Source organism: Neofelis nebulosa, chromosome 9 (assembly GCF_028018385.1).
Source record: "Neofelis nebulosa isolate mNeoNeb1 chromosome 9, mNeoNeb1.pri, whole genome shotgun sequence".
Taxonomy (NCBI): domain Eukaryota; kingdom Metazoa; phylum Chordata; class Mammalia; order Carnivora; family Felidae; genus Neofelis; species Neofelis nebulosa.
Window position 1 is genome coordinate 26,916,571 of NC_080790.1, and position 24,897 is coordinate 26,941,467.

A 24,897-nucleotide genomic window follows, 5' to 3' on the forward strand; every position below is an offset into this window, starting at 1 on the left:
AATAGAGTAAAAGCGTTTAGGACTTTACAAGAAGCTCTCAAGTGCAACTATGAACACTGGCAAATCTGGGAAAACTACATTCTCACTAGCACTGATGTTGGGGAATTTTCAGAAGCCATTAAAGCTTATCACCGGCTCTTGGACTTACGAGACAAATACAAAGATGTTCAGGTAAGACATTCATATTTTGACTTTTCAACTTGTGATTGATGTTAATGCTTGATTATATGATTGTGATGTTGACTAAATATGTATTTGGTTTTGGTTCTGGTTTCTGGCACAGAGCTCCAAAAACCTTTGGAATTTCCTAAGTGATGACAGCCATAAAGGTGTCTTTTGTTGAGTTAATGAGGTGACTTTTGGAAAGCACCTTAAGGATGGGGTTGGTTGCCAGGGAGTCAGTGATGTGATTAGAGGGTTGGGACTTTTAGTCCCATAACCTCCATTCCCCCTTTCTCCATGACCTCCTAGGAGGGGAGAGGGTTTGGAGATTGAACTCAATCACCAATGGCCAGTGATTTAATCAATTTGTCTTTGTGATTAAGTTCCTGTAAAAACCCAGAAGTATATGGTTTGAAGAGCTTCTGGCTTGGTGAACACATGGAGGTACAGGGAGAATGGTACACCCTGAGAGAGCATGGAAGTACCATGCCTTTTCCCACATATTTTGCCCTACGCACCTCTTCCATCTGGCTGTTTCTGAGTTACATCTTTTCAAAATAAACCAGTAATCTAGTAAGTAAAATATTTCTTGGAGTTCTTTGAACTGCTCTAACAAACTAGCCCAACCCAAGGAGGGCGTTGTTGAAACCACTTACAAAGCACAGGTGATGACCAAGACTTGGAACTGGCATTGGAGGTGGGGAGCAGGAGGGGTCGGCGCTTGTATGGGACTCAGACCTCAATCTGTGGGATCTGCTGTTCTCTCCAGGTAGATCGTGTCAGAATTGAGTTTGTAGTGTGGGGAACTCCCCGGCCTACACGCATGTGTGCACATGTGCGTACATGCGCGCACGTATGCACACACGTCAGGATTGGTGACCAGAATCATCTGAATGATATAAACTGTTTCCTTGGCTATACACAGGAAAATTGTGTTGAACACATGTAATGTATAAAACGAGTGTTTTTTCTCTAGTTGAATATTCTTCATTACGTATTCTGGCATTCCAGTGTCAAATATGTTTGTGCAGTCACAGACTGAATGTTACCGTGACTCAGTTAAGGAAATCTGTTATGTGGTTTATGTATATACAGTGGGCTTGCAGAAATGAAATAGAATGATGTTTGTGTGATTTACTGCTTTGGTTATCTCAGTGTAATAGCTGGAGCAAGTCCCATTCTCATTTGTTCCCTCATTGGACAAGCATTTACTGCCCACTTTCAGATGTTTTGAACAATATAGAAGTGAAGCCTAACATTTTCTTTGCAGTGTTTAGTGAAATTGTCCTCTTGGTGAGATGCAGTCAGAATGGTTGACTCTAACACTGTACAAAAAACACTAGATCCTTTCAGAAAATATGGGAAACTTGAAGCCACTGAGTTTGTCACCCAGCAGGATGACATATACAAGATCTGTGGTTTAATTATAGGTCAAGACTGTATAAAGACAGGGCTGTGCAGGAGCCTGTGGGTTACAAAGTCAGGGGGCTTGAAAATACAACACTTTGCATGAATCGGTACATGCTATTTAAAATGTTGAAGCTGGAATTATGAAAAAACCAGAAGTAACTTCTAATGTGTGATAATACCTCTCTATTTTTATGACCTATTGTCTGTACTCCAGCTGTTCTGAAATTTACCTTATATGGGCCCTGTCTTATAGCCCCAGCCCTTGATGTATGCATGGTCTCGCAAGCTCAGCCAAGTTCCTTTAAGGCTCAGGTTTTAGGCCGTTCACTTGAAAGGTCTTTTGGCTTTGAGTAGAAGCATACCTACTTCCAGGATGTATGTCAACCCCTTTGAATTAGTTTTCTTCTTCTTACACTTTTTTTTGTCCTTGCTAAATATTGTACACTGACCTTCCATTATAGAAAGAAGGGACTTGAATTTTATGGATCAACTGAAATGTGAATGGAGGCATGGCAGAATGTTCCATCCTGGAGAGGAATGGAGCCCTAGCAAATCTGTTTGCATGGTTTCCTGGCAGCCTAATATGTGTCCTGTTGACAGAGCTGACATCCTCTGTTGAGGCAGCTCTTTTTCTTCTACACTTAGCCTGTTGATAAAGGGCACCGATGAGGCTGTGAACAGATCTTGATATGTCACCAAACCACTGGGATGGGGCAGAGATTCCAAAGTACTTATCTCTGGTTTACTTCAACTGTAATTTTTTCAAAGATCTTTCTTCACTAGAAAGCATTGTGTAAGCTGTTCCTAAAATCTCAGGGAGAAGGTAAATAATTTACATTGGTATTTCATTCCAATTTATACTTGAAATAAATTCTGTGTGTTTTTTCTTTCACATTAAAAAAATGTGCATCAAACATTCAAATCCAACACTCCTCATTTAGACACCACCGCTGGCTCAATTCCAGCATTCTTTAGAATTACAAACTGTCAGAGCAGGAAGGGCCTGTAGAGCAGTCCCGTGGGCTCGGCGGGATAAACCACCATGGGTTGGAAAGGAGCATGAAGCCCCGCTCCTGCCTGGACTAGAAGGGTTGCTTCTCCGGTTGTCAACCTGCTCTCCTGTCCTGCTGCTGTTGCTGCTGGAGATGTCACGTCTCCCTGAATTGTCTTAGAATTGGCTCCTTGGCCAGTCCGATGCCATTAATCTTCCATCATGTGCCTCCAACTTCTAACTGATCTGCTTTTCTTTTGGATGCAAGTGGGATTTCCCTTCCAAATCCATATTTTAACTCATGGCAATCCTTCATATCTGCTAAGGATTGTGGTAATTGACTTACCAGACTGGCTTTTTGGATTTTCCCGAGAAAATCCTGATCACTCTTCTATGCTCGGCACCCTTGGAGTTGGTTTTATGTAAGGAGCCCAACTGGCTAGGTCTAGGCCTGTCTCCTTCTGTGAGAGATGGACTTGGGTGGGTTATGGTACGTGAGCATCGAAGTGAGGGGTACTTTTCTCTTTTATCTCTCACTTATTTTCCTGTGCTTCCCAAGGCACATAAAACAGGTCAAAGTGGGACATGGTAGAGGAATAATAACCTTTATTGGGGGCTTATTGTCAGACACCCTTCGAAGCACTTGACATGGATTAGCTCAGTTCTCAGCACAGCTTTATGGGGTAGTTTTGTGTGTTGGACTCTGCAACATACGTATGTGTCTTCCCCCTTGTTTTAAGGGAACTAATGATAATCAAAATAACTGTTCAAAAATTGTTCTCAAAAGCTGTTACTTCCACCTCATAAAGAGTTATCGAGTCATCAGGATATTGCTGATTTTCGTTGACTTAGGTGTATCAGTATGCCAGATTGTCTAGCTCTCCCGTCTCTGGCAGGCCTGTATTCCGAAAGAAAGGCAAGACAAAAATGAAACAGTTGCTTTACTGAAGATGATGATGTAAAGTAGGTTCAGCCTTGATCATTCCAGTCTCCTGCAATTAAATTAGCCGGAAACGTGCTGGAGAATCTTACGTTTTTCTTCTGTCCCTACGGTTCTTCTACGACTCCTAGCCTAGGAGTGTCCTTCTCTCTTCTCTCTTGGGAGGGAAAAAATTCTTGCACATGTCTAGAGTAATACTGCTGTATTTGAGTATGGGTAACAGTGTGGGGAGAGAGGTGACACTTAGAATAATATACTGGTAGTCACAGTAGCAAATACCAAGGAGAAAACTGGCAAAAATAATCTGAGTTTAGTTAGTTGATTTTGAAGATAAAACTTTCAGTTGTTGATTTGGCTTGTTGTATACTGAATCCAGTTCATTGGAATTGTAAGAACACACGCTCATAAATCTTTCGGGAACCCCCTGTAAGAAAGAATAAAGAGACTCACATAATAGTTTTTTATTCTGGGGAATTCTGGGCAATTCTCAGTCAATACCATTCATTTTGAAGTAAAAATGTATTCTTAAGTTTTTACTGAAGAATTAAAGAAGAAACAAAGCTTAATGTATAACAAAGGATTACTTTTTTCGCCCTTCGATTTAACTAGCCTCAATTCTGAATGCGTAGAGATACATTTTGAGCATTTTTCAGAAAAGGAAATAAAGTCTTAAAAAAAAAAAAAAAAACCTGAAACTTTTCCTGACACAAATTGAGATGCTTTAAAAAAAAATTTTTTTTTTAATTTTTATTTATTTTGGAGACACAGATCAAGACAGAGTGTGAGCAGGGGAGGGGCAGAGAGAGAGGGAAACACAGAATCTGCAGCAGGTTCCAGGCTCTGAGCTGTCAGCACAGAGCCTGACGCAGGGCTCGAACTCACGAACCATGAGATCATGACCTGAGCCAAAGTCAGCCACTTAACTGATGGAGCCACCCGGGCACCCGTGAGATGCTTTGATTGAACTTTTATCTTAGATTTTTCAAACATATTTTGGTGATCGTGCAGCTTTTCACTCCTTCCAGCAAATCTAATTATTAGGAATTTGTACCCATGGAAAAATCATTTTCTGATTTTCATTTAAAATATTCTAATCCTGAATTTAAGTGAAAATCTTTTGGCTTTCTGGAGAAAATTATTAGCATTTAGTTTAAATTTATGGCCAGCTAAACAACAAGGCAAGGATATGGAGAAAAAGGACCCCTCGTGCACTGTTGGTGGGAATGCAAACTGGTGCAGCCACTGTGGAAAACAGTATGGAGGTTCTTCAAAAAAGTTTAAAAAAAGAGGGGCGCCTGGGTGGCTCAGTCGGTTAAGCATCTGACTTCAGCTCAGGGCACGATCTCGTGGTTCGTGGGTTTGAGCCCCGCGCTGGGCTGTGTGCTGACAGCTCAGAGCTTGGAGCCTGTGTCAGATTCTGTGTCTCCCCCTTTCTTTGACCCTCCCCTGCTCGCACTCTGTCTCTCTCTCAAAAATAAATAAACATTAAAAAAAAGTTTAAAAAAGAACTAGCCTACGATCCAGTTATCACACTACCAGGTATTTACCCTAGGAATACAAAAATGCTGATTTGAATGGATACATGCAGCAATGTTTATTGCAACGTTATTTACAACAGCTAAATTATGGAAGCAACCCAAGTGCCCATCAATAGATGAATGGGTAAAGAAGATGTGGTGTATATATATAGAATGGAATACTACTCAGCCATAAAAAGAATGAAATCTTGCCATTTGCAGCAACATGGATGGAGCTAGAATGCATTATGCTAAGTGAAACAAGCCAGTCACAGAAAGACAAATACCATATGATTTCACTCATTGTTCACAAAACAACTGAACAAAGGGAAAAAAGAGAGACAAATAAAAAAACACTCTTACCTATAGAGAACAAACCAATGGTTAGGAGAGGTGAGGTGGGTGGGAGGATGGGTGAAATAGAGGAAGGGGATTAAGAGCACACTTATCCGTGATGAGCACTGTAACATATGAGGCTTTTGAATCATTGTATTGTACACCTGAAACTGTGTAACACTGTATGTTAATCACACTGGAATTAAAGTAAGTTTTAAATAATTTGAGGCCAGCTGATATTTTATCTCTTTTCCTCTAATTCTTCCTTTGTTCCTCAAATTCAGAATATGAAACACAACTCCTATTGTACAGTAGTATTTCATCTGTATATGAATATTTCAATGAGTTTGAAATTAGTTTCTATAAAAGTTCAGTGTTTTTAGAAACAATTAATGGCAGCTTTGGGCTTCCTGAGACTTCCCTCCTGTAGCCCCACTGCCACACACAGGAGCACCAAGAACCGTGCATATTGTGAGAAATATTGCTCGTAAACAAAGCGCTTTGAGTTTTTATTCTTATTTTTTTTTAATGTTTATTTAATTTAGAGAGAGAGAGCATGTGCTTGTGCACACTTGGGTGGGGGAGGGGCAGAGAGATTGAGGGAGAGAGAGACTCCCAAGCAGGCTCTACTCTCTCAGCGCAAAGTCTGATGCAGGGTTCGATTCCCGTGACCATGAGATCATGACATGAGCCGAAATCAAGAGTCAGACGCTTAACAAACTGAGCCACCTAGCCACCCCTAAAGAAAGCACTTTGAATAACATTTTTGAAGATGTCAGATCTTAAGGCTGTTAGCTTAATTTTTACATTTGGATTTGGAGACATATTCTTGAGAACATAACATCTAGATATAAGGAGCACCTTGCTCAGGTCAGATTATCATCTGTAGCACTTTATAATGGAGAAATAGCCACAATGAGATAATGTGTCAGGACCTGTTAATAGCTTTCCTTAGAAGTGCCTTGGAGTGCTGCTGGCAGTGTTCATTGTCTGGCAGGTGTGGGTAGAATCACTCTTTAGTGATGTAATCATCATGGAAGGAAAGTTTTGCTGGCTAGTGATGGGCTCAGTCATATTTAGCTTCATAGAATATTTCTGACTGTCATCATGCTTTATTACAACCAGTCAGCGTGGACCAAGACAATTGATAGATTGTCTGGAATATTTTTATCTTGGCAAAAAAATTTTACTTATTTTGACTCTGCAAGTTTGGTAACAGGTGTCTTTCAAAAAAACTCTGATATTCTTATGTTTGACTCTACTTGACCTTATTCTATTTTAGTTTGCTTTAAAACTTTTTTAATTTATTTTTTTCTATTTCTTTGTAAATGTGACTTGTCATTTAAATTGTTTCTGTTGCATATGTGTGTTCATGTGTAAATGTATACTCCTTTTAATACAGACACAGGGTAAGTTAGCTGCAAATTATTCTGCATTTTTCACTGTTGTAATAAATGAAGGAGTTGTATCTGTATCTTTTCTCCTTTTTCTCTCTGTGCCCTAATTTTGACTAGTGCATAAACTAGTAAAACTTAGGAATGCGTTTCTATCGGAGTACATATTTATATTCATGTATTTTGAATATATATTTTTAGTTACCATAAAGCAAAATTTCATATTCCTGCATAATTAGTCTCTGTTCAGTTTTCCAGGTATTTATTATTGTAAATAATGCCATCAGTACCCTTGTAGATAAAGCCTTGTGTATAGCCGTACTTCTTTCCTCAGGGTAAATTCTAATGTTGATTTATTAGTTTTTTCTTTTTTCTTTTTTCTCCTCCTCTTTCTCCTTCTCTTCCTCCTCCTCCTTTTTTGATGACTGGGCCAATCATTTTGGGGAAAGAATTTAAGTATTGCAGTATTACTCCCCACTTGCTATTTGTAAATGGAAGAGGAAGGGATTAACATATATTAAGTGCTTGCTATGTTTCTGGCACTTAACATGGGTTATCTGTTATAGGGCACTCAATATTTGAGGTGGATACTAAATATTTCCCATTTTACAGTGGATGAATATGAAACACAGGGAAGTTACATAACTTGACCAGTCATGTAGCTAGTAGGATCCAAAGACAGGAATCACATTTAGGTATGCCTGTTTTTCTCCTTTGTGTCATATCTTGAAGTCTATGGGATGTCTTATGTTAAAAACACATTTCCACATTATATTAGTGAGTATGTGAACTGTACAGAACAAAGTTTTTTTAAATTGGGGTATAATTTACATATATTAAAATTACAGATCTTGGGTGTTAGTTGATGTATTTGGATCGTTTATATGTTCTTACATAACCACCACCCAAAACAGGTGTGGAACATTTTCGTCACCACAGATGTCCTTTTATGTCCCTTTCTAGTCAATTGTACCACCACCCTTTCTCCCCAAGCCAGGCAACTGCTTTCTGATTTCTGCAGCATGGTTCAATTTTGCTTTTTCTTAAATGTCAGATACAGAGAATCATGTACTGTGTGTTCTTGTATACTGATGTTCTTTGTGTGGATTTCCGTGTGGTGTTTTCTTTGGGAAGGGGGGAGGTGATGTTGATGTGCAGTGGGACAGCTGGCCAGCCAAACAAATCCTGCAGCGAGTGGTGGCTAGGTATTACCTGAGAGAAAAGAGGGGAGGGAATGGATATATTTTGTACAAATTATATCTGTAAAGTAGGTTTTATCTCCCCTTGCTTGCTGAGGTATCTGAGGCTCTGTAAGGTAAACTAATAAGGCTGGTGTTTCATAACTAGCAAGTGGTAGGAAAGCCAAGACTTGAAGCTTAAAGTCTGGCCTATTTAACCTCAAGCCTGTGCATGGCTTTTCCACACTCTTAAGACTTTTTTTTTTTTTTTTTTTTTTTTTCCTGAAGAAGGGGGAAAAAAAAATCACCAAATATTAAACTGCCTACCTCACTGTGATAACTGAGGCTTGGGGAAGCCAAGGGTCAGGGTTATCAGGCCAGGAAACAGAGCAAGTTCTTAAAGAGCTCCCAAGTGGAGCAGGGAGGTAGCCAAGCTGGGAGGTGGAAAATGGCTTCATTCCTGGCCTGGAGCCCTCCTGGACTGAAGGCAATCCCATTCCTTCCTGCTTTGAAGACCTCCAGCACTCAAAAGCCCAACACCTTGTACTCTCAGCCAAGGTTTTGGTGAGACCTGGCCGAGGACTCCAAGGCTAGTGTTGGAGAAAGGGATAGTTAGGCTTTTCTCTTTGTGGGGATTCTTCAGCATGTACATTGGAATCGCTGTTCTTCCATGTGAGGAAGCGGGAACTTTCTTCAGGGACTGGAGATGGCTCCCCAATTCATTCTCTGCTTGCTGCATCCCCTAGGCATGTTCCGGGATGGAGGTGAGAAAGAGGCCTAGGATAGAGAATGAGATGAAGGTTCCATATCACCTAAGTGGATGAGAGATGTGGGCGAGGGCTTAAGAGGTCATTGCGGGGCATCTGTGGTGTGGCATTGGTTTGGGTAGGATGTGAGGAGCTACAGGGCTGTTTATATTGATGAAAATGAAATCCCTCTAAGCATGCAGGCTTAAACAATATACATAGATTATTTTATGATACACCAAATGAATTCCAAATGGACTAACTGTATGCACAGTATTTTTTCATCTCATAAGAAAATCAGGAATAGAAGTGGATACTTCCCAAATTTTCTGAACTTTAAAGCAATGAAAGAAAACTTGAATTTTTATGACTACATTTTAAAAGTATGTGACAGAATATTTGTAACAAATAGGAAAGATAAAAAGCTAATAATACCCTTATTATATGAAGAGTTAACATCTGCCACAGGAATGAAATGTGACAGAACAGAGAATTCAGAAACAGACTCAAGTAAGTATGAGAATTTAGTCCATGATAAAGATGACATTTTTAAAATCTGTGGGATAAAAATAGAATTTTCAATATGTATTGGAACGGTTGGCCAAGCGTTTGGGACCCAAACCAAAGCTCTGCTTCACTGCTTAAACCAAAATAAATTCAAATGGATAAAATATTTAGATTGAAATGCCTGGAGAAACAGGATTACGTTGTAGATGAGAGCATAGATTCTGGCGTTAGACCATCTGGGCCTGCAACCTGCCTCCGCCAATCACTGGCCGTGTGACCTTGGGGGAGTTAATCACTTTCTGTTCCACTGTCATGAGAGGGGGATTGTTGTGAGGATTAAGTAAGTTAATATACGTAAAGGGTTTGAGACGGTGCTTGGCGCACGCAGGTGTTATTAAGTGTAGCTGCCGTCATCATCAGCATCATCATCAAAGAAGTCAAAACCATAAAGGCACTAAAAGAAGGTATGGTAAATATTTTATAGGCATAGGGTTGGAGACACTATTTTTGATCATGACACAAACACCATTCTCCAGTAAGGAAAAGTTCGAGAGATTTGGTACTTGAAGCTTCTACACCTGGGGAAAGAACGCCATCTGAGTGAGGTGCTAGAGGTCACTGTCCCTAGAAGGGGCGGCCATTCGTGTAGTGCCTCCTGAACTGAAACTGGAAGATGACTAGTAGAAACTGGGTGGGTGTGCTGGGGAGACACTGTCTCAATGATCTCAGAGTCATCTGGGTCTTTCTACTTAAGACTGCTGGATTTGTAGCCTGCGGCCACTGTAACAAATCACCTCAAACTTGGCGTCTTCAAACAAGAGAAATGTATCCTCGCCATTCAGTTCTGGAGGCTAGAAGTGTGAAATCAGGATGTTGGCGAGGCCGTGCTCCACGTGAGGCCGTGGGGGACAGTCCTTCTGTGCTTCCTCTGGCTGCTGGGGGCTCCTGGCGCCTCCTGGGATTGTGGTGGCATCGCTCCCGTCTCTCCGTCTTCACTTACCTCTGCACCACCTTTTCTGTGTGTCCTCTCCTCTTCTTAAAAGAAGTCTGGTCATTGGATTTAGGGCACACCTACTCTGGTATAACCTCTTCTTTTTTTTTTTTTAAACCCGAACCCTGATAAAACCTCATCATAACTGATTATGTCTGCAAAGACCCTGTTTCCAAATCAGGTCCCATTGTGAAGTTCTGTTTAGACATGAATTCAGGGAGGACGCAAATTTACCACAGCTGACCTGCCCCGACTGTTAACATTCCTTTTCAGAGAGAAAGCAGTGCCTTTGAGTTTGGGAAAGATAGGGGGGTGCACCCAACACACACCTCGTTGATTAGCCGTAGTGATAGCAGAAGTGCCGTGCACAGACACACAGCAAGGGAAGGCCAGAGAGCCCACACTGATCATATGAAGGCCTTGCCTTTAGCAAACAATGCCAGCTGCCTGAACATCTGGAAGTGGCAAAAGAGATAGTAAGGATAGGGAGGGAACTCCCTATAGGAAACTAATAAAGCTTTTCAAATAGCTCTTAGTCATATGCAATATTGACAGAAAAGACTGGAATCCCATGCCATGGTGGGCAAAAATAGGATTTCTCTTATTTTTAAGTTGTCCAAGTCTAGTATAGTTACTACACAGTGTTATGTTAGTTTCAGGCGTACAATATAGTGACTCAGCACTTCCATACATCACCCAGTGCTCATCATACCAAGTGCCCTCCTTGAACCCCATTGCCTATTTCATGCATCCCCCCACCCATGTCCCCTGTGGTAACTGCCAGTTTGTTCTCTCTAGTTAAGAGTCTTGGTTTCTCTCTCTCTCTCTCTCTCTCTCTCTCTCTCTCTCTCTCACAAACTAGGATTTCTAAGAAGGATCCTTTGTTAAGCTTCAGGAGATCGTGATATGACCTGCAGCACTGTGGAAAAAAACGTGTGTGGGTATGCGCATACGTTGGAAAGAGGCTTCCAAAGTCTCATTAGATCCACATGGGTATCCAGAATCCCAAGAAAGTAAACACAGACTAAACGTATCTAGTGAAGAGGTAGACTGTTAGGATTCGTTTTCAGATAAAAAGTCTTGTTGGCCCTGTCTTCTCCTCACCTCTGGAAGTTGTGTTACATTACAAATGGGAAAATACTACTGAATGCATGTATCTGTTGCTCTAATTTTTGCACGTTCACAATGTTGTCCAACACATTCACATTCCAAGCACACTCACTTTCTCCCCACTCCCCACACCGTTTCTCTTTGGCTCCTTAGCTAGGGAGAAGCATCTTCCCACATGGCCTCCACTTCCCCACTGCCAGCCTCTTTGGAGCCCATGCAGGTTAGGCTTTATCTCCTCCAGGCTACTGAGCCCTGCTGTTGTCAGGTCCGTGTGTCCTAACACTTCCTGGGGACACTTGTCAGGCCTCAGGTTCTTCAGCCTGTCAGCAGTGTTTACTGCCACAGATCTCACTCCCTCCTCGAAACGCGTCCTTCGCTTGGCTTCCAGAATTTTACAGTTCTTGCCTTACCAGCTGTGGCTTCTCCATCTCATCTCCACACTTCCCTTCTCTGTGACAGCCGCTCCAGGCTCATTCCTCACACTCTTCTCTTCCCCACTTATGCTACTACCCCTGGCGTCTCACCATCACCTTGGTTTTCCTTCTTCCCTTTCTAAGGCGATATATATAATGAAAACAAGGTAAAAAGTTTTCTCCCACATGACCCTTTAATTCTTTCTCATGGAAGCTCTTCGTTTTATTTCGTTATGGTTGCACTTTTCAGATGTCTTCGTTTTTTTCCTGTTGGCTCATACTCCCCTGGTGATGCCGGCTTTGCACGGGTAATGTGTGCTGGCGGGAGGGGTTCACGCAAGCCCAGGACCTAAGAGGTGCCCTTTCTTGTGAGTCTGGGTCCTAGGGGGAGTCTCACCCCTTGGGTACACCTCACCACCGCCCCCTCCCACCACCACCAGGTAGCCTGGCTCCTCGGGAAACCTCCTTTTTCTCTGCCAGGTGCTGCTTTCTCCTCGTGCCCGTGTTCCTGAGTAGCCCTGTAACTTCAGAAAGTGTGGGGCCAGCCAGGCCGCTGGGGCCTGTTGCTTTCCACTTCCCACTGGCCGGGCCCTCTGCCCTGCTGTACCCACAGGTCGCTGGCTTACCCTGGGCTGGCTTGGAGAGCACTCACCTGTGAACGTTGGTGCCTGGCACTCTTCCGCCCTTCGCTGCCCTTGTCCCCCATACCGGGACCAGCCAGTTGCTGTCTCCCATGGTTTCTCAGGTATTTGCTGTTTCCACCTCAGATTCATCAGCTTTCTCCTTTCTCAAGCGATGTATGGACTTGGGGTTCAGAAAGAGGAGCTAGCCATGGGTTAGCTTGTGAGCTATATAATTTCCAAAATGATCAACAGTAAAGCTGTTTTCATATTGGAAAAAAATGAGTTCAGCACAAATTAAGAAAATGTTTAAATATCTTTAAAAGGAACTATGTTTTGGGAATGCAAGCTGGTGCAGCTGCTCTGGAAAACAGTATGGAGGTTCCTCAAAAAACTAAAAATAGAACTATCCTACGACCCAGCAATTGCACTACTAGGCATTTATCCACAGGATACAAGTGTGCTGTTTCGAAGGGACACATGCACCCCCATGTTTATAACAGCACTATCAACAATAGCCAAAGTATGGAAAAAGCCCAAATGTCCATTGATGGATGAATGGATACAGAAGATGTGGTGTGTGTGTGTGTATACACACACACACACACACACACACACACACACACACACACAATGGAGTATTACTCAGCAATCAAAAAGAAGGAAATCTTGCCATTTGCAACTACGTGGATGGAACTGGAGGGTATTATGCTAAGTGAAATTAGTCAGAGAAAGACAAAAATCCTATGACTTCACTCATGGGAGGACTTTAAGACACAAAACAGATGAACATAAGGGAAGGGAAACAAAAATAATATAAAAACAGGGAGGGGGACAAAACAGAAGAGACTCATAATTATGGAGAACAGATGGAGGGTTACTGGAGGGGTTGTGGGAGGTGGGATGGGCTAAATGGGTAAGGGGCACTAAGGAATCTACTCCTGAAATCATTGTTGCACTCTATGCTAACTAATTTGGATGTAAATTAAAAAAAAAAAAGGAACCATGTTTACGTAGCAAACATTTGGAAAGAGATTTAAGTTCACTAATAATAAAAGAAATAGCATTCATTGTAATAGCTGCATATACCTTTAGCAGAACAAAATATCAGAGATTTAAAAAGTAATTAATACAGCCAGTGCTGGTAATGCCCAGTGAAATGATGCATTTTCATGTACTACTGATAGGCATCTAATTTGATTTAGCCCTTTTAGAAAGTATCACACTTACCTCCAGATTCTTAAAATGTTTATTCCCTTGATTCCATAATTCTGTTCCTGGAATTCTTTTTTTTTTTTTTTCTTTTTTTAAAGATTTTTTAAATTTTTTTCAGTAATCTCTACCCCCAATGTTGGGCTCAAACTCCCAACACCAAGATCCAGAATCACAGGTTCCACTGACTGAGCCAGCCAGGCACCCCTGTTCCTGGAATTCTAACCTAAGGAAAGTTTCAGTGTGGAAAAAAACTTTGGGCACAAAAGATAGGAAGATAGGCATTGAAGCGTTACTTATAGTAATAAAAACAACACTGGCAGCCATGGAAGCAGTGTATTTATCTGACTACAGGGAAATTGTTAAATAGACTATAGTCTGTCAACCCAATGGAATATTTTGAATCTGTTAAAATAATCTATTTTAAAGATTATATGAAAAGAAAAAAATACTATGACATAATGTTAAGCGAAACAGGTAAGAGAAGACAGTTTACATAGTATTAAAAAATTTACACATAGCAAAAAAATTAGAAGAAACTCACTGCAATGTTAGTAATACTTGTATTTGGGAATTTTATTTTCCCTTTTTATTTTTTATTGGCTCTGATGTCTTGAGGGAAAAAAACAATAAAAAATAAAATTACAAAAACCTGTTTGGTTTTGGTTGATTCAAGATTTGGCAAAGAAGGGGTGCCTAGGTGACTCAGTCAGTTAAGTGTCCAACTTCGGCTCAGGTCACGATCTCATGGTTCGTGGGTTCAAGCCCCACATTGGGCTCTGTGCTGACAGCTCAGAGCCTGGAGCCTGCTTCGAGTTCTGTGTCTCCCTCTCTCTGCTCCTCCCTCACTCATGCTCTCTCTCTGTTTCTCTCTCTCTCTATCAAACAAACAAACAAACAAACAAATAAATAAATAAATAGATTTGGGGAAGAAATGATAATGAAATGATCAAAGTTACTAGTATACATATTTCATGAAAAATAAATTTTTCTGGTGTAAAACTATTTCTTATTAGAAAGGAGGAAATAACAGAGGAGTAAGGAGCTGTGCTTTGTAAATTAACACAGCGAATACTTGACAACAGGATCCAGGACTTGGACTACGGGTTCACATCCAACACCGCCTTCCCCAGCTGTGTGACCTTGGACAAGTTACTTGACTTCTCTGTGCTCCAGTTTCTTCATCTGCAGAGTGCAAATAACAAGAGGACCTTTGTAGAGGCTCTGGTTCTGACACATGCTCATATTCTTTCTCTGTCCCTCTCACATCTATATATGTAACTGTTATCTACCATTGTCATAGTCTTCTCCATCAAAGCTCAGGAGTCAACTGTCACTGGTGTTCAGGACCCCTCTCTGCACCTCACTTGCTAGGGGAGGCAGAGAAAGTACATTTTGCCTCTCTTGCCTAAGTGTATTTGTAAAGTAGGGCTAGTAAAGTGCCTGTGTCCTAGGATTGCTGTGAGACCCCAGTGAGATCAGGTTGGTCACATGCTTACCACGTAGTGATGCTCATAGCGGAGGCACTAGGGAGGTACTGAGAGCCGATGCCACGTCATAGATTCCGTTTTTCTTTAGGTCTGTTTTGAAGCATAAGGAAAGTCAGGGGCACATGGTGAGTGAGTTAACTGTGAGGGTTTTGCTGTCCACTTCTGATGTAGTAAGGAAGTTGGGGATCATTGATAATCCTGATCGTTTATAGGCTTATATTGCTTTATGGTTTCGAAACTGTTTACGTGTGTGTTGACTCCTTGATACAACGATTCTGTGATGTAGTAGGTAGAAGGCCCGACCTCATTACCACTGTTCACCAGTGTTGTAGTCGTACCCCCTTACTTTCGGTGGACTTTAGCAACTGATTCTGTATGCTTCCTCTTTACTCTAGATCTAGCCGGTCTTGAGTACTTAGTGTTTTAGGTAGATGGTACTTGTAGTACTTTGGACATAAAGTTTTTTGTCCTTTTGTTTTCTCCATATGAGCACCCCATTCAAGTGGCTGTATCTTAGATTCTGTTTCCCCAAGAGTTGTTCCATCTCTAAATTCTTCAACTTCAATATTCTATTCTTCAGCCGCTTATTACATACTTAGTAATTCATTGTTTTAACCAGTTACTACTAATTTATTCCTAATAGTTACATTTTTATTTAGGTTACATTTACTTGTTTAACTTTTTTTTTTTTTCATTTTTGATTATGCAAAGGATTGTAATGCTGGTAAACATCATAGACTACCCAAGAGGAAACTGTATTGTTTGGTGATTCATTTAGTCAGAGAAGTTCTATTGTAGTAACCTTTGCTGCTTTTTTTTCTTTTTTAAGCTTATTTATTTGAGAGAGAATGAGACAGAAGAGAGAGCGAGCATGTGTGTGTGAGCAGGAGAGGGGCAGAGAGAGAGGGAGAGAGAATCCCAAGCAGGCTCCATGCTGTCAGCACAGAGCCTCATGTGGGACTCAAACCCATGAACTGTGAGATCATAACCTGAGCTGAAATCAAGAGTCAGACACTTAACCAACTGAGCCACCCAGGCGCCCCCTCCTCCTTTGCTTCTTTTAAGTTACAAATATTTACTTCTTTCCTTTCCTTTCTTCTTTTTTACACATATTTACTTTCTAAAGAAGAATTTAAATATGTGTTAAAAGTTACTGTTTTTGTAGTCAGTCTGTATAACTAGAATGCAGTTTTTCTCACTAATTAGTTTGAGGAAAATGGTGCTATTAGACAGTAAATTATAAAATTAATGTTTTTTAAAAAATAATTCTGTTATCACTCTGAGACTACTTTTTAAGATTATAAATTAACTCCATTTGTTAATGGAGTTTAATAACTCTTTTTTCCCTTTAGTGCATGGGACTTTCTTAATTACCGGAAATAACTTCTTATTTAATGTTTTATTAAAGTAGAGTGTACATATAGAAAACTATATAGATCATAAGTAAACATAGGAATTTTCATGAAGGGAATACACTTGTGTCCCCAGCCCCTGGAGCATGAGTCAGATCATTGCCAGCTCTCCCAAAGCTGTCCCAGCCCCCTTTCAGTCACTAACCAATGAATAATATTCATTATTCATCTAATAAATGAATATTCATGTTGCCGTCATTTTTTGTTTCATCTTTTCCAATCTTTCAATGTGTTTATACTTGCCTTTTCTGTTTTTAAATTAAAATTTTATTTTATTAAGATAACACAAACATGTACACAAGTTAAATAGTAGTAAAAGGCTTAAAACAAAATGTAGCAATTTCCTGCTCTACCCCTTTCTAGTCCTCAAGATCCTACTCCCTAAAGGAATGTATAGCATTTAGTATATACTGTATTTCTTTTCCCATTTGCACATTTCCAGATTTCATAATATAAGTATATGCTGCTACTTTTTATTAACCAAATTTAGATATTATCTGTTGATTTCCTATTATAGTAAAGCAAGGTCTTAACTCCCTTATGTCAGCATCTCTACTACTTCTTTTATCTTCTTAATATATTTACATTAAATTTTTTGGCTAAATGAATATTCTCTATTAACATTCTATGCTTTACATATAAAATTTAAAATACTACAAGGTACTATGATTGGTGGTTTGTTTTATTGCTTTTTGTTTTTTATGATATTATTAATTATTGTCTTGGTTTTCACATTTTTCTCTCTCTTTGTACGTCTCTTGTCTGAAATCATAATGTCTCCTGCCTTTCTTCTTCTGACTTTTGGTCTGGATACAGTCACCAACGCTTGTTATTGCTGAACCCAGTGGAGTCTTCCAGCCCTAAACTTTTGTAGACATGCTCTCCTTGTTACTTCCTCCTTCCTTGGTTTCCATAACATCACTTTCTCCTGTTTTTCTGAACACTCCTTTTTAGTCTCACTCATGCATAGACCTCTATTCATCTTCCCTTAAGTGTGCGTTCCTTAAGATTCTATCTGGGGGTTCCTGGGTGGCTCAATTGGTTGAGCGTCTGACTCTTGACTTTGGTTCAGGTCATGCTCTCATGGTTCCTGGGTTCAAGCCCCACACTGGGTTCTGTGCTGAAGCATGGAGTCTGCTTGGGATGCTCTCTCTCTCTCTCTCTCTCTCTCTCTCTCTGACTCTGCCCCTCCCCTGCTTATGTACACTCTGTCTCTCAAAATAAATAAATAAACTTAAAAAAAAAAAAGATTCTATCTGTAATATGATTCTTACCCAGAAGAATCTCTTTAGGTAATGTCTGCCATGGCCATGAATGACTTCTGTTATCTGTTTCTTCTTACAGAACTTTCCTCTACATATATCTGGCCATTGAACATACAGATAGACTATGAAGACATTTGTCTTGCTTCCATACCTGTTCAGGGTCCCACTCTCTTCTTGTGACATCTGCATATGAATTATGTGGAGGCTTTGGTATCTGTCTGTCTATAGTTCTTTACCCTACCCTTCTCCTATTCACACAGACACAGCACTTCCTTACCCTTTACTGTTCCCTTCACACACACACACACACACACACTCAATCTCTCTCTTTCTCTCTCTCTCTTTCTCTTTCTTGCTCTCTCTTTTCTGACCTTTCTCCTCTCAAACATGTGCACTGCCACTCTCCATTTTTATTGGCAAGAAGGCTAAAAATTGTCTCCTGCCCATTGTCTCTTCATGTAGGTAAAGTGAGGGGATGGGATGTTGGGCCAATTGTCAGATCCTAGAGAAAGCAGAGTGTTTTACTAATTTAGTATGCTTCATTTATACTTGACAGTAACTATTTTAATAGATCATCCATTTTAAAGCGTGTTAATCCTTGAAATGTTTAAAAAATGATCACTTGATAGTGCATATTCATATAGTCTCTTCTGCCTTGTTACTTTCAGATTTAAAGTCATGAATGGGATTGTAATATGAATTTTATTACTTTCAGAATTAAAACTACACATTTGGGATTGTAGTGTGAATTTGCAGGTGGAGATCTTGTCCAAACAAGAAGGAAGAAGCGCAATTAAACGTTCTCCTGTCCACTCTTTTGCTATATGCGATTCGGACCATGAGTCTGAGCTTGCATTCCTAAAAGCTACAGGTGTCCATCAGATCATTCAGAGAGAGCACTCAGATTGAGAAGACAGAGGCATCGAGCCTGTGAAAGAAGAGCCCTAAGGAGCCCTAAAAGGGAGCACAGAGAGCTTGTCAGTATGTGATTTTAGAGAGTGGTTCAGGACTTTTATTTGTAAAAAGTGTAAAGGTGATATTCCAACAGGTCTCAGGGTTTTTCACCATCATTGTTATTGATGATGGTGATGGTAGCCCTTTGTTTTTTGTTATTATTTCGTTGTTCTTGGCTTACCCGTTTGTTCTGCGCATTTTTTAAGGTCCTTAAAATTCTGGTCAGGGCAGTGCTTGATGGGATGACTGATCGAAGTGGAGATGTTGCAACTGACCTCAAAGGAAAGCTGCGGGAGTTACTTGGCAGAGTGACTTCAAGAGTGACAAATGATGGAGAAATCTGGAGGCTGTATGCCCAACTGTATGGAAATGGGCAGAGCGAAAAGCCTGATGAAAATGAAAAGGTCAGTCCTCTTCCAGTCCTCCTAGGTGCTTGCCTTTTGCTTGAATGACGTGTGGGGCATCTGCTTTGATGGTTGGAAGCAGAGATAAATAGCTTAAAGGGGAAGATTGATATGCTCAGGTCTTCTGTCTTGATTCAGAATCTTTAACATAAGCACTTGGAATTGCGGGCAGGTTAAGACTCGTAAGAATTCATCTTTTCTCTTTTCATGGGTTTTTCTCACACGGTTGTTCTCTGCTTCCTGCAAAAGGCTCTGTCTGACCTGCTCCCCTGCTGGAGCTGCCTCAAGTAGCTGTCCACAGTATATACCCTGCAGCCCTTGCCCCAGGCCCCTTGCTGAAGACTCGGGTAGATGGGGCTCAAGGACAGAAGAGCGTTCAGATCTGAGACGGGGGCCATGGAAGGGAAGAAGAAAAAGGAACCAGATAAGAATATTAGAGGCGAGCTTTAAGTCTAAACATAAAATGCTTTACAAAGGTCGCCCGGCCCCTTTCTCGAAAGTGCGTTAGAACACCAGTTACACTCAAGTAATGCCTTTGGCTTAAGGGAGCCCCCAGGGTTTCCAAGGTTGAAATAATTGTTTTCTGTTCTTTTCAAAACATCCACAACAAATCAAATGTACTCCTTGCGTGAGTTTGGAATTTGCTGCAGTACAGCTAATCTGTGGGATGGTTAGCCGTCTCTCCTCCCTCCGTCCACCCAGCTGGCTTCTGCCATTGCTTGTCTGCCCAGAGAACACATACTTACATGCACGCATGCACACACTCCTACCTGCCATCCTTCCATTTCTTCTTGAATTATGAGGCTTTGCATATGTGGAATCAAGGGTAGTCTGAAGTCTCTCATCTGTGACTTCTCCCTTAAGATTCTGCAGGGATGGAGCTGTGAAAGTGTCTTAAACTTCTGTGAGTACACACACCTTTGAGTAATCCCATAGTTGTGCCTGGGTTCATGCCTCATTTTCCAAACGGGGCTCGTAAGCTGATGGCTACTGATGCTGAGGAAAGTTGTGCAAGCTTCTTCTAGATTTCCAAACCTGGCATTTCTGTTTTTCTGTTTGGAGGGAAATGTCTCTATCAGATACATCCCTTTGATTGCTTTTAATTGCTTATTGCTGTCGGGTGTGCATCTGTACCCCTTCTTTGATGAGAATAGTAAAGGCTGTGCTGCGTGACACAAATGCTCGTTTTTCAAGTTGGAATTAGTTCCATATGAGTTCCAGGAAGCCGCGTTTGAAATGTGAATTACACTTGTTATTCTGAACGTTGTTCTTTCTCTGTCCTCAGGCGTTCCAGTATCTCTCCAAGGCATACAAGTGCGACACACAGTCCAGTTGTTGGGAGAAAGATATGACATCATTTAAGGAAGTGGTTCAGAACGCCTTAGGCCTCGCACATGGTATTTGATGTAATGTTCTGATATCCCTGCCATGCTTTAATGTATTTTTACTGAAAAAGTATTTGTCAGAAGTGAAGTTCCATTACACATCATTTCAGATTATTTCATTGTATTGGAAATTGTTGTATTTGATTCAGCAGATCTTTATAAGACCAACTACCGTGTAGTAAGCACTTTGGAGTAATCTGAACAAATGTAGGATAGAGCGGTCTGCGGGATAGAGGCTTGAATGCCGTCTGAGTGACAGGTTAGTTAGGAGCTTTCGGTACGTGAAGTATCTTCACAACTGTAGCCAACCTTCACAGCACATAGAGTCTACTTGTGGTTATCATGTAGCTGTAGGGAAATCTGTTAACATTTGCTGACTCCTATTCCTTCATAAATGGAAATATTTATTATCAGAAATACATAGATTCCTGGAGTACATAGCAACATACAAAAAGCTATGGCTTGTACAAAAGAAACAAAAAATATTCTGTCCCTGCCTTTGGGAGATTTAGTGGGTGATATTTGAAGGGAGGGATAACCTTACGTATAAAGTTGTATGCCTGTTGGGCAAATATATTCCAGATAAAGGTTCCTTTTAATTATTTGCATAAAGAGAAATATACTGGATAAGTTAACAATACATTTCTATATTTATATTTGAACATGGGTGTGTGAGGCCCTGGAAAGGGAGTTCAAATAAAATAATGAAGCTACAGTGCTAAGAACTGGTTCACAGGGACTATGATCCTATCCTAAAGTCTTCCTCCAACTTCTCCTGCAACTATTAATTATAGTAACTGGGGAGCCAACAAGGGACCATAAAAAGGGTAGACCCTTGAAACCAGGGAGACCTAAACTCTAGGACCAGCTCCACCACAAAGTTGCTAGGTGACGTTGGGTAAATGACTTCTCTCTGAACCTTAGTTCCCTCATCAGTACAATGGGGGTAATACCTACCTCTGATTGTTAGGAAGTAAATGAAAACATATTCAGAAACTTAACAGTATCCTACACATGGTTTAAATGTTAATTCCTTACGTTCTCACCTCAGCCCTGTCCCTCTGGGGTAGAGGATCTGAGCTGTATGATAAGGCATGCAGAACTAAAAAGAGAAAAATGAAGAACAAAAATAGCATCTAATATGTCTCTAAAGAAGTCACAGAACATTCAAACAGCTTAGAAATGGGTTTAGTAGATAATAATTCTACTTCTGGTCTTTGATATCCTTGACAAAAGGGATATAAATATCCAGTTTTCTGGGCTGCCTACCGCTTGGCAGATCCAGTAGACGTGCTGATCTCTGTCTAGCTGAAGTTCAGAGTAGATAAGGTGGAGGTCATTGCTGGGAGACCCATGGAATGTGGCTACAGTTCATGCGGCTTGTGTTGGCCATGGTGGGTGGGCTTAGATGGAGTTCAGTTCTTGTGCCTTTGACCTTTGTGGATATAGTACCAGGTTTGGGAACCCCCATAGCCACGTGTATTATGTACATAATTATAGCAAGGTGCAATCTCCTTGGAAGAATTTATCTTATCTACTTCAAATTGTCAACCCTAAACATTTCTGTGAACAGCTAGTTTTGTAACAGTTAAAGCCAAGGTATTTTCTGTAATCACTAAGTGTTGCTATTGAACCTGTCAAGTATAAATGCACAGGTTAAAGAAATAAGTGCTGCAGTAAAAAATCTTCATTTACATCTTAAAGTTGGTTTGAAACTATTTTGGACACTGTTTTTTCATCAGGGCAATACTGGGAGAAAAACAAGTGTTTATTCTTTTAAGTTCCCTTTGACTTTAATGATTTAGGTGTCGGTGCTCCAACAACATTTTAAGCATATTTTAGTGGATGCTCGGGTTTAGTTTCTGGTGATATTTTAGATTGATAAAGATAAATGTTTGCCTTTTCTTGTTTCTTTTTTTTTTAATTAAAAAAATATTTTTTCATGTTTATTTTATTTTTTAAGAGAGAGAGAGAGAGACAGAATGCGAGCAGGAGAGGTACAGAGAGAGAGGGAGACACAGAATCCGAAGCAGGCTCCAGGTTCTGAGCTGTCAGCACAGAGCCCGACGTGGGGCTTGAACTCACGGACCACGAGATCATGACCTGAGCCAAAGTCGGACGCTTAACCGACTGAGCCACCCAGGCGCCCCTCTTGTTGCTTTTGTATACCAATGCTCAGCTGAGGAATGAACTGGATTTCTATTCTATTCTGTTGCCCACCTTGCTCAGTTCTGAAAAGGCAATGTAACATTAAAAAAAAAAATCTCCACACAATGACTCCTTTGAGTTGCTCTTTGTAAGAGTAGCTACGTGCTTCAAAAGGCCGGAGAAGACATTACAGTGTCTACATAGGGTTTGAGACCTTTGAATAACAACGTTGTCATTTTGTGCCCCTTTGTATTGTTTGGGGGCTATTCATTTATAGCCTCCGCTCTTCTGTTTTCTGGGAAACGGTGCGCAAAAGCTGGTTCTTTCTTTGCCATTCAGGAACTTTAAAAATAATAGTTATGCATTTTAACTACAGTCTACCTGGAGGAAGCACTGCTGTCTTGGATTTGCTGATAATTTGAAACAGCAGTTTAGGGGCGCCTGGGTGGCGCAGTCGGTTAAGCGTCCGACTTCAGCCAGGTCACGATCTCGCGGTCCGTGAGTTCGAGCCCCGCGTCAGGCTCTGGGCTGATGGCTCGGAGCCTGGAGCCTGTTTCCGATTCTGCGTCTCCCTCTCTCTCTGCCCCTCCCCCGTTCATGCTCTGTCTCTCTCTGTCCCAAAAATAAATAAAAAACGTTGAAAAAAAAAAAATTAAAAAAAAAAAAAGAAACAGCAGTTTATTTCTCTCTTTTTCTGGAGCTCTCTCTTTATCTCTAGTGCCTTTTGGAAGTGGGATTGAGGAAGGGGTCTAATAGTGTTTGTCTTTTTGATCTGCTTTTGTGTTTTTGTTGTTGTTGTTTATTTGTTTTGTTTTTCAGAATTAAAATAAGGATTTAAAAAAGAATCACAGGGGCTCCTGGGTGGCTCAGTCAGTTAAGTGTCTGACTCTTGATGTCTGCTCAAGTCATGATCTCACAGTTGTGAGATCAAGCCCTGCACTGGGGCTCTGCTCTGGGTGTGGAGCCTTCTGAAGATTCTCTCTCTCTCTCCTTCTACCTTTCCCCCCTCGAGCTAGCTCTCTCTCTCTCTCTCCCTCTCCCTCTCAACAACAACAACAATAACAAAAAGAATCACAGCTATTTCTGATCCGTTCCTAGGCATTTAACAGCCCACATACCTCAGCTATGGTAGTCAAATTTTCTTCTACTAAGGGACACAGACATCATAATCCTCACTATCTATCTCCAGGTTAACTGTGCCCTCTGAAGATGAGGTGAACATTGTTGATTACCATGCATTCTTTCAACCCTTAGCTGAGAAATGTCAAAGTCTAAGTATTATTTTGAAATGAGAATGTCACACTTGGTTCTCACCAACCATGGAAGACATTAATTAATGATAAAGCAGTTTTTGCCAGGCACAGGCAGTCTCCACCAAACGATCAGAGTTTGCATGCAAGAAAGACATCTATTTCCATTCCTGGTCTAAGATCTAGGGTACTAAGTAGACTTGCACTGTTGTACTGGTTAGTGTAGTTTTAAAACTGGATCTGGTTATGGGTCTGCTTATAGCAAGCATAATTTAGAAGAACAAACACAAGAACAAACCAGTGGAGAGATATCAGGTGCTGTATTTTTACAGAGCTCTTTACTGGTTCTTATAAAGCATGAATAGCCAGGCCTTCTGCTAGTGAGGGTTATGCTTTCTTGGTAATTTCACATTTTAGGAAGAAATGGGCTCCCCGGCTCACTGGAGGCAGAGTAGGGGCACATGGGCAACTCTGTTCTCTCCCTGCCCTTGCTGATGTCAAGTGCAACCCGAGATCCCCATTGTGGTCACCTCCCTGAATGCAAGCATATAGGTTGTGGAAATCACTCCTTCCAGAATGGTGATGGAAACCCTGAGTATGAAAAGGAGGTTGGGATTGAGCTGTCAGCACCTGTCATGTCGCTTCACTAGGCCGGTGTCATTGGCTACTGTGAGTCCCTTTTAAGGACTTGGTGCCCCAGGAAGCTACACTAAGATCTGCCACATCTGGTTTTGCCCTCTGTGGACACCTTGTGTTCAGTTAGATTTTGTCTCTTTTTGCCTGGTTTCATTAGTGTATGTCTGTATATGTTGTGTGTGTGTGTATCTGTGTTTAGGGTCTCTTCCTGATGATTTGTAACGTACCAAAAATCACCTATTTTCCTCAAAATTCTCCTTTTAGCAGTAAGTGTTAAGAAAGATAATGAGAATTGTGCACATAATTATTGTCCTTTTAACAAAATAAAGACTCTCCATGTAGAAATATTTGTAGAGTCTGTACTATAAAATCCTAATTAAGCAATTGTTTTTTGTACTTGGTAAATTATCGTGACCGGTATTTAAT

General features: G+C 40.8%; 1 protein-coding gene across 2 annotated transcripts in view; it reads left to right on the top strand.

Annotated features, from left to right (window-relative positions):
* TTC27 (tetratricopeptide repeat domain 27) overlaps positions 1-24,897 on the top strand; it is a 190,798-nt gene that overhangs the window by 160,552 nt on the left and 5,349 nt on the right. For both annotated transcript variants that reach the window (XM_058682998.1, XM_058682997.1), the window contains exons 16-18: positions 6-171; positions 18,855-19,052; positions 20,338-20,449. In XM_058682998.1, the coding sequence (XP_058538981.1) occupies positions 6-171; positions 18,855-19,052; positions 20,338-20,449 (476 nt within the window). The remainder of the gene's footprint in view (positions 1-5; positions 172-18,854; positions 19,053-20,337; positions 20,450-24,897) is intronic.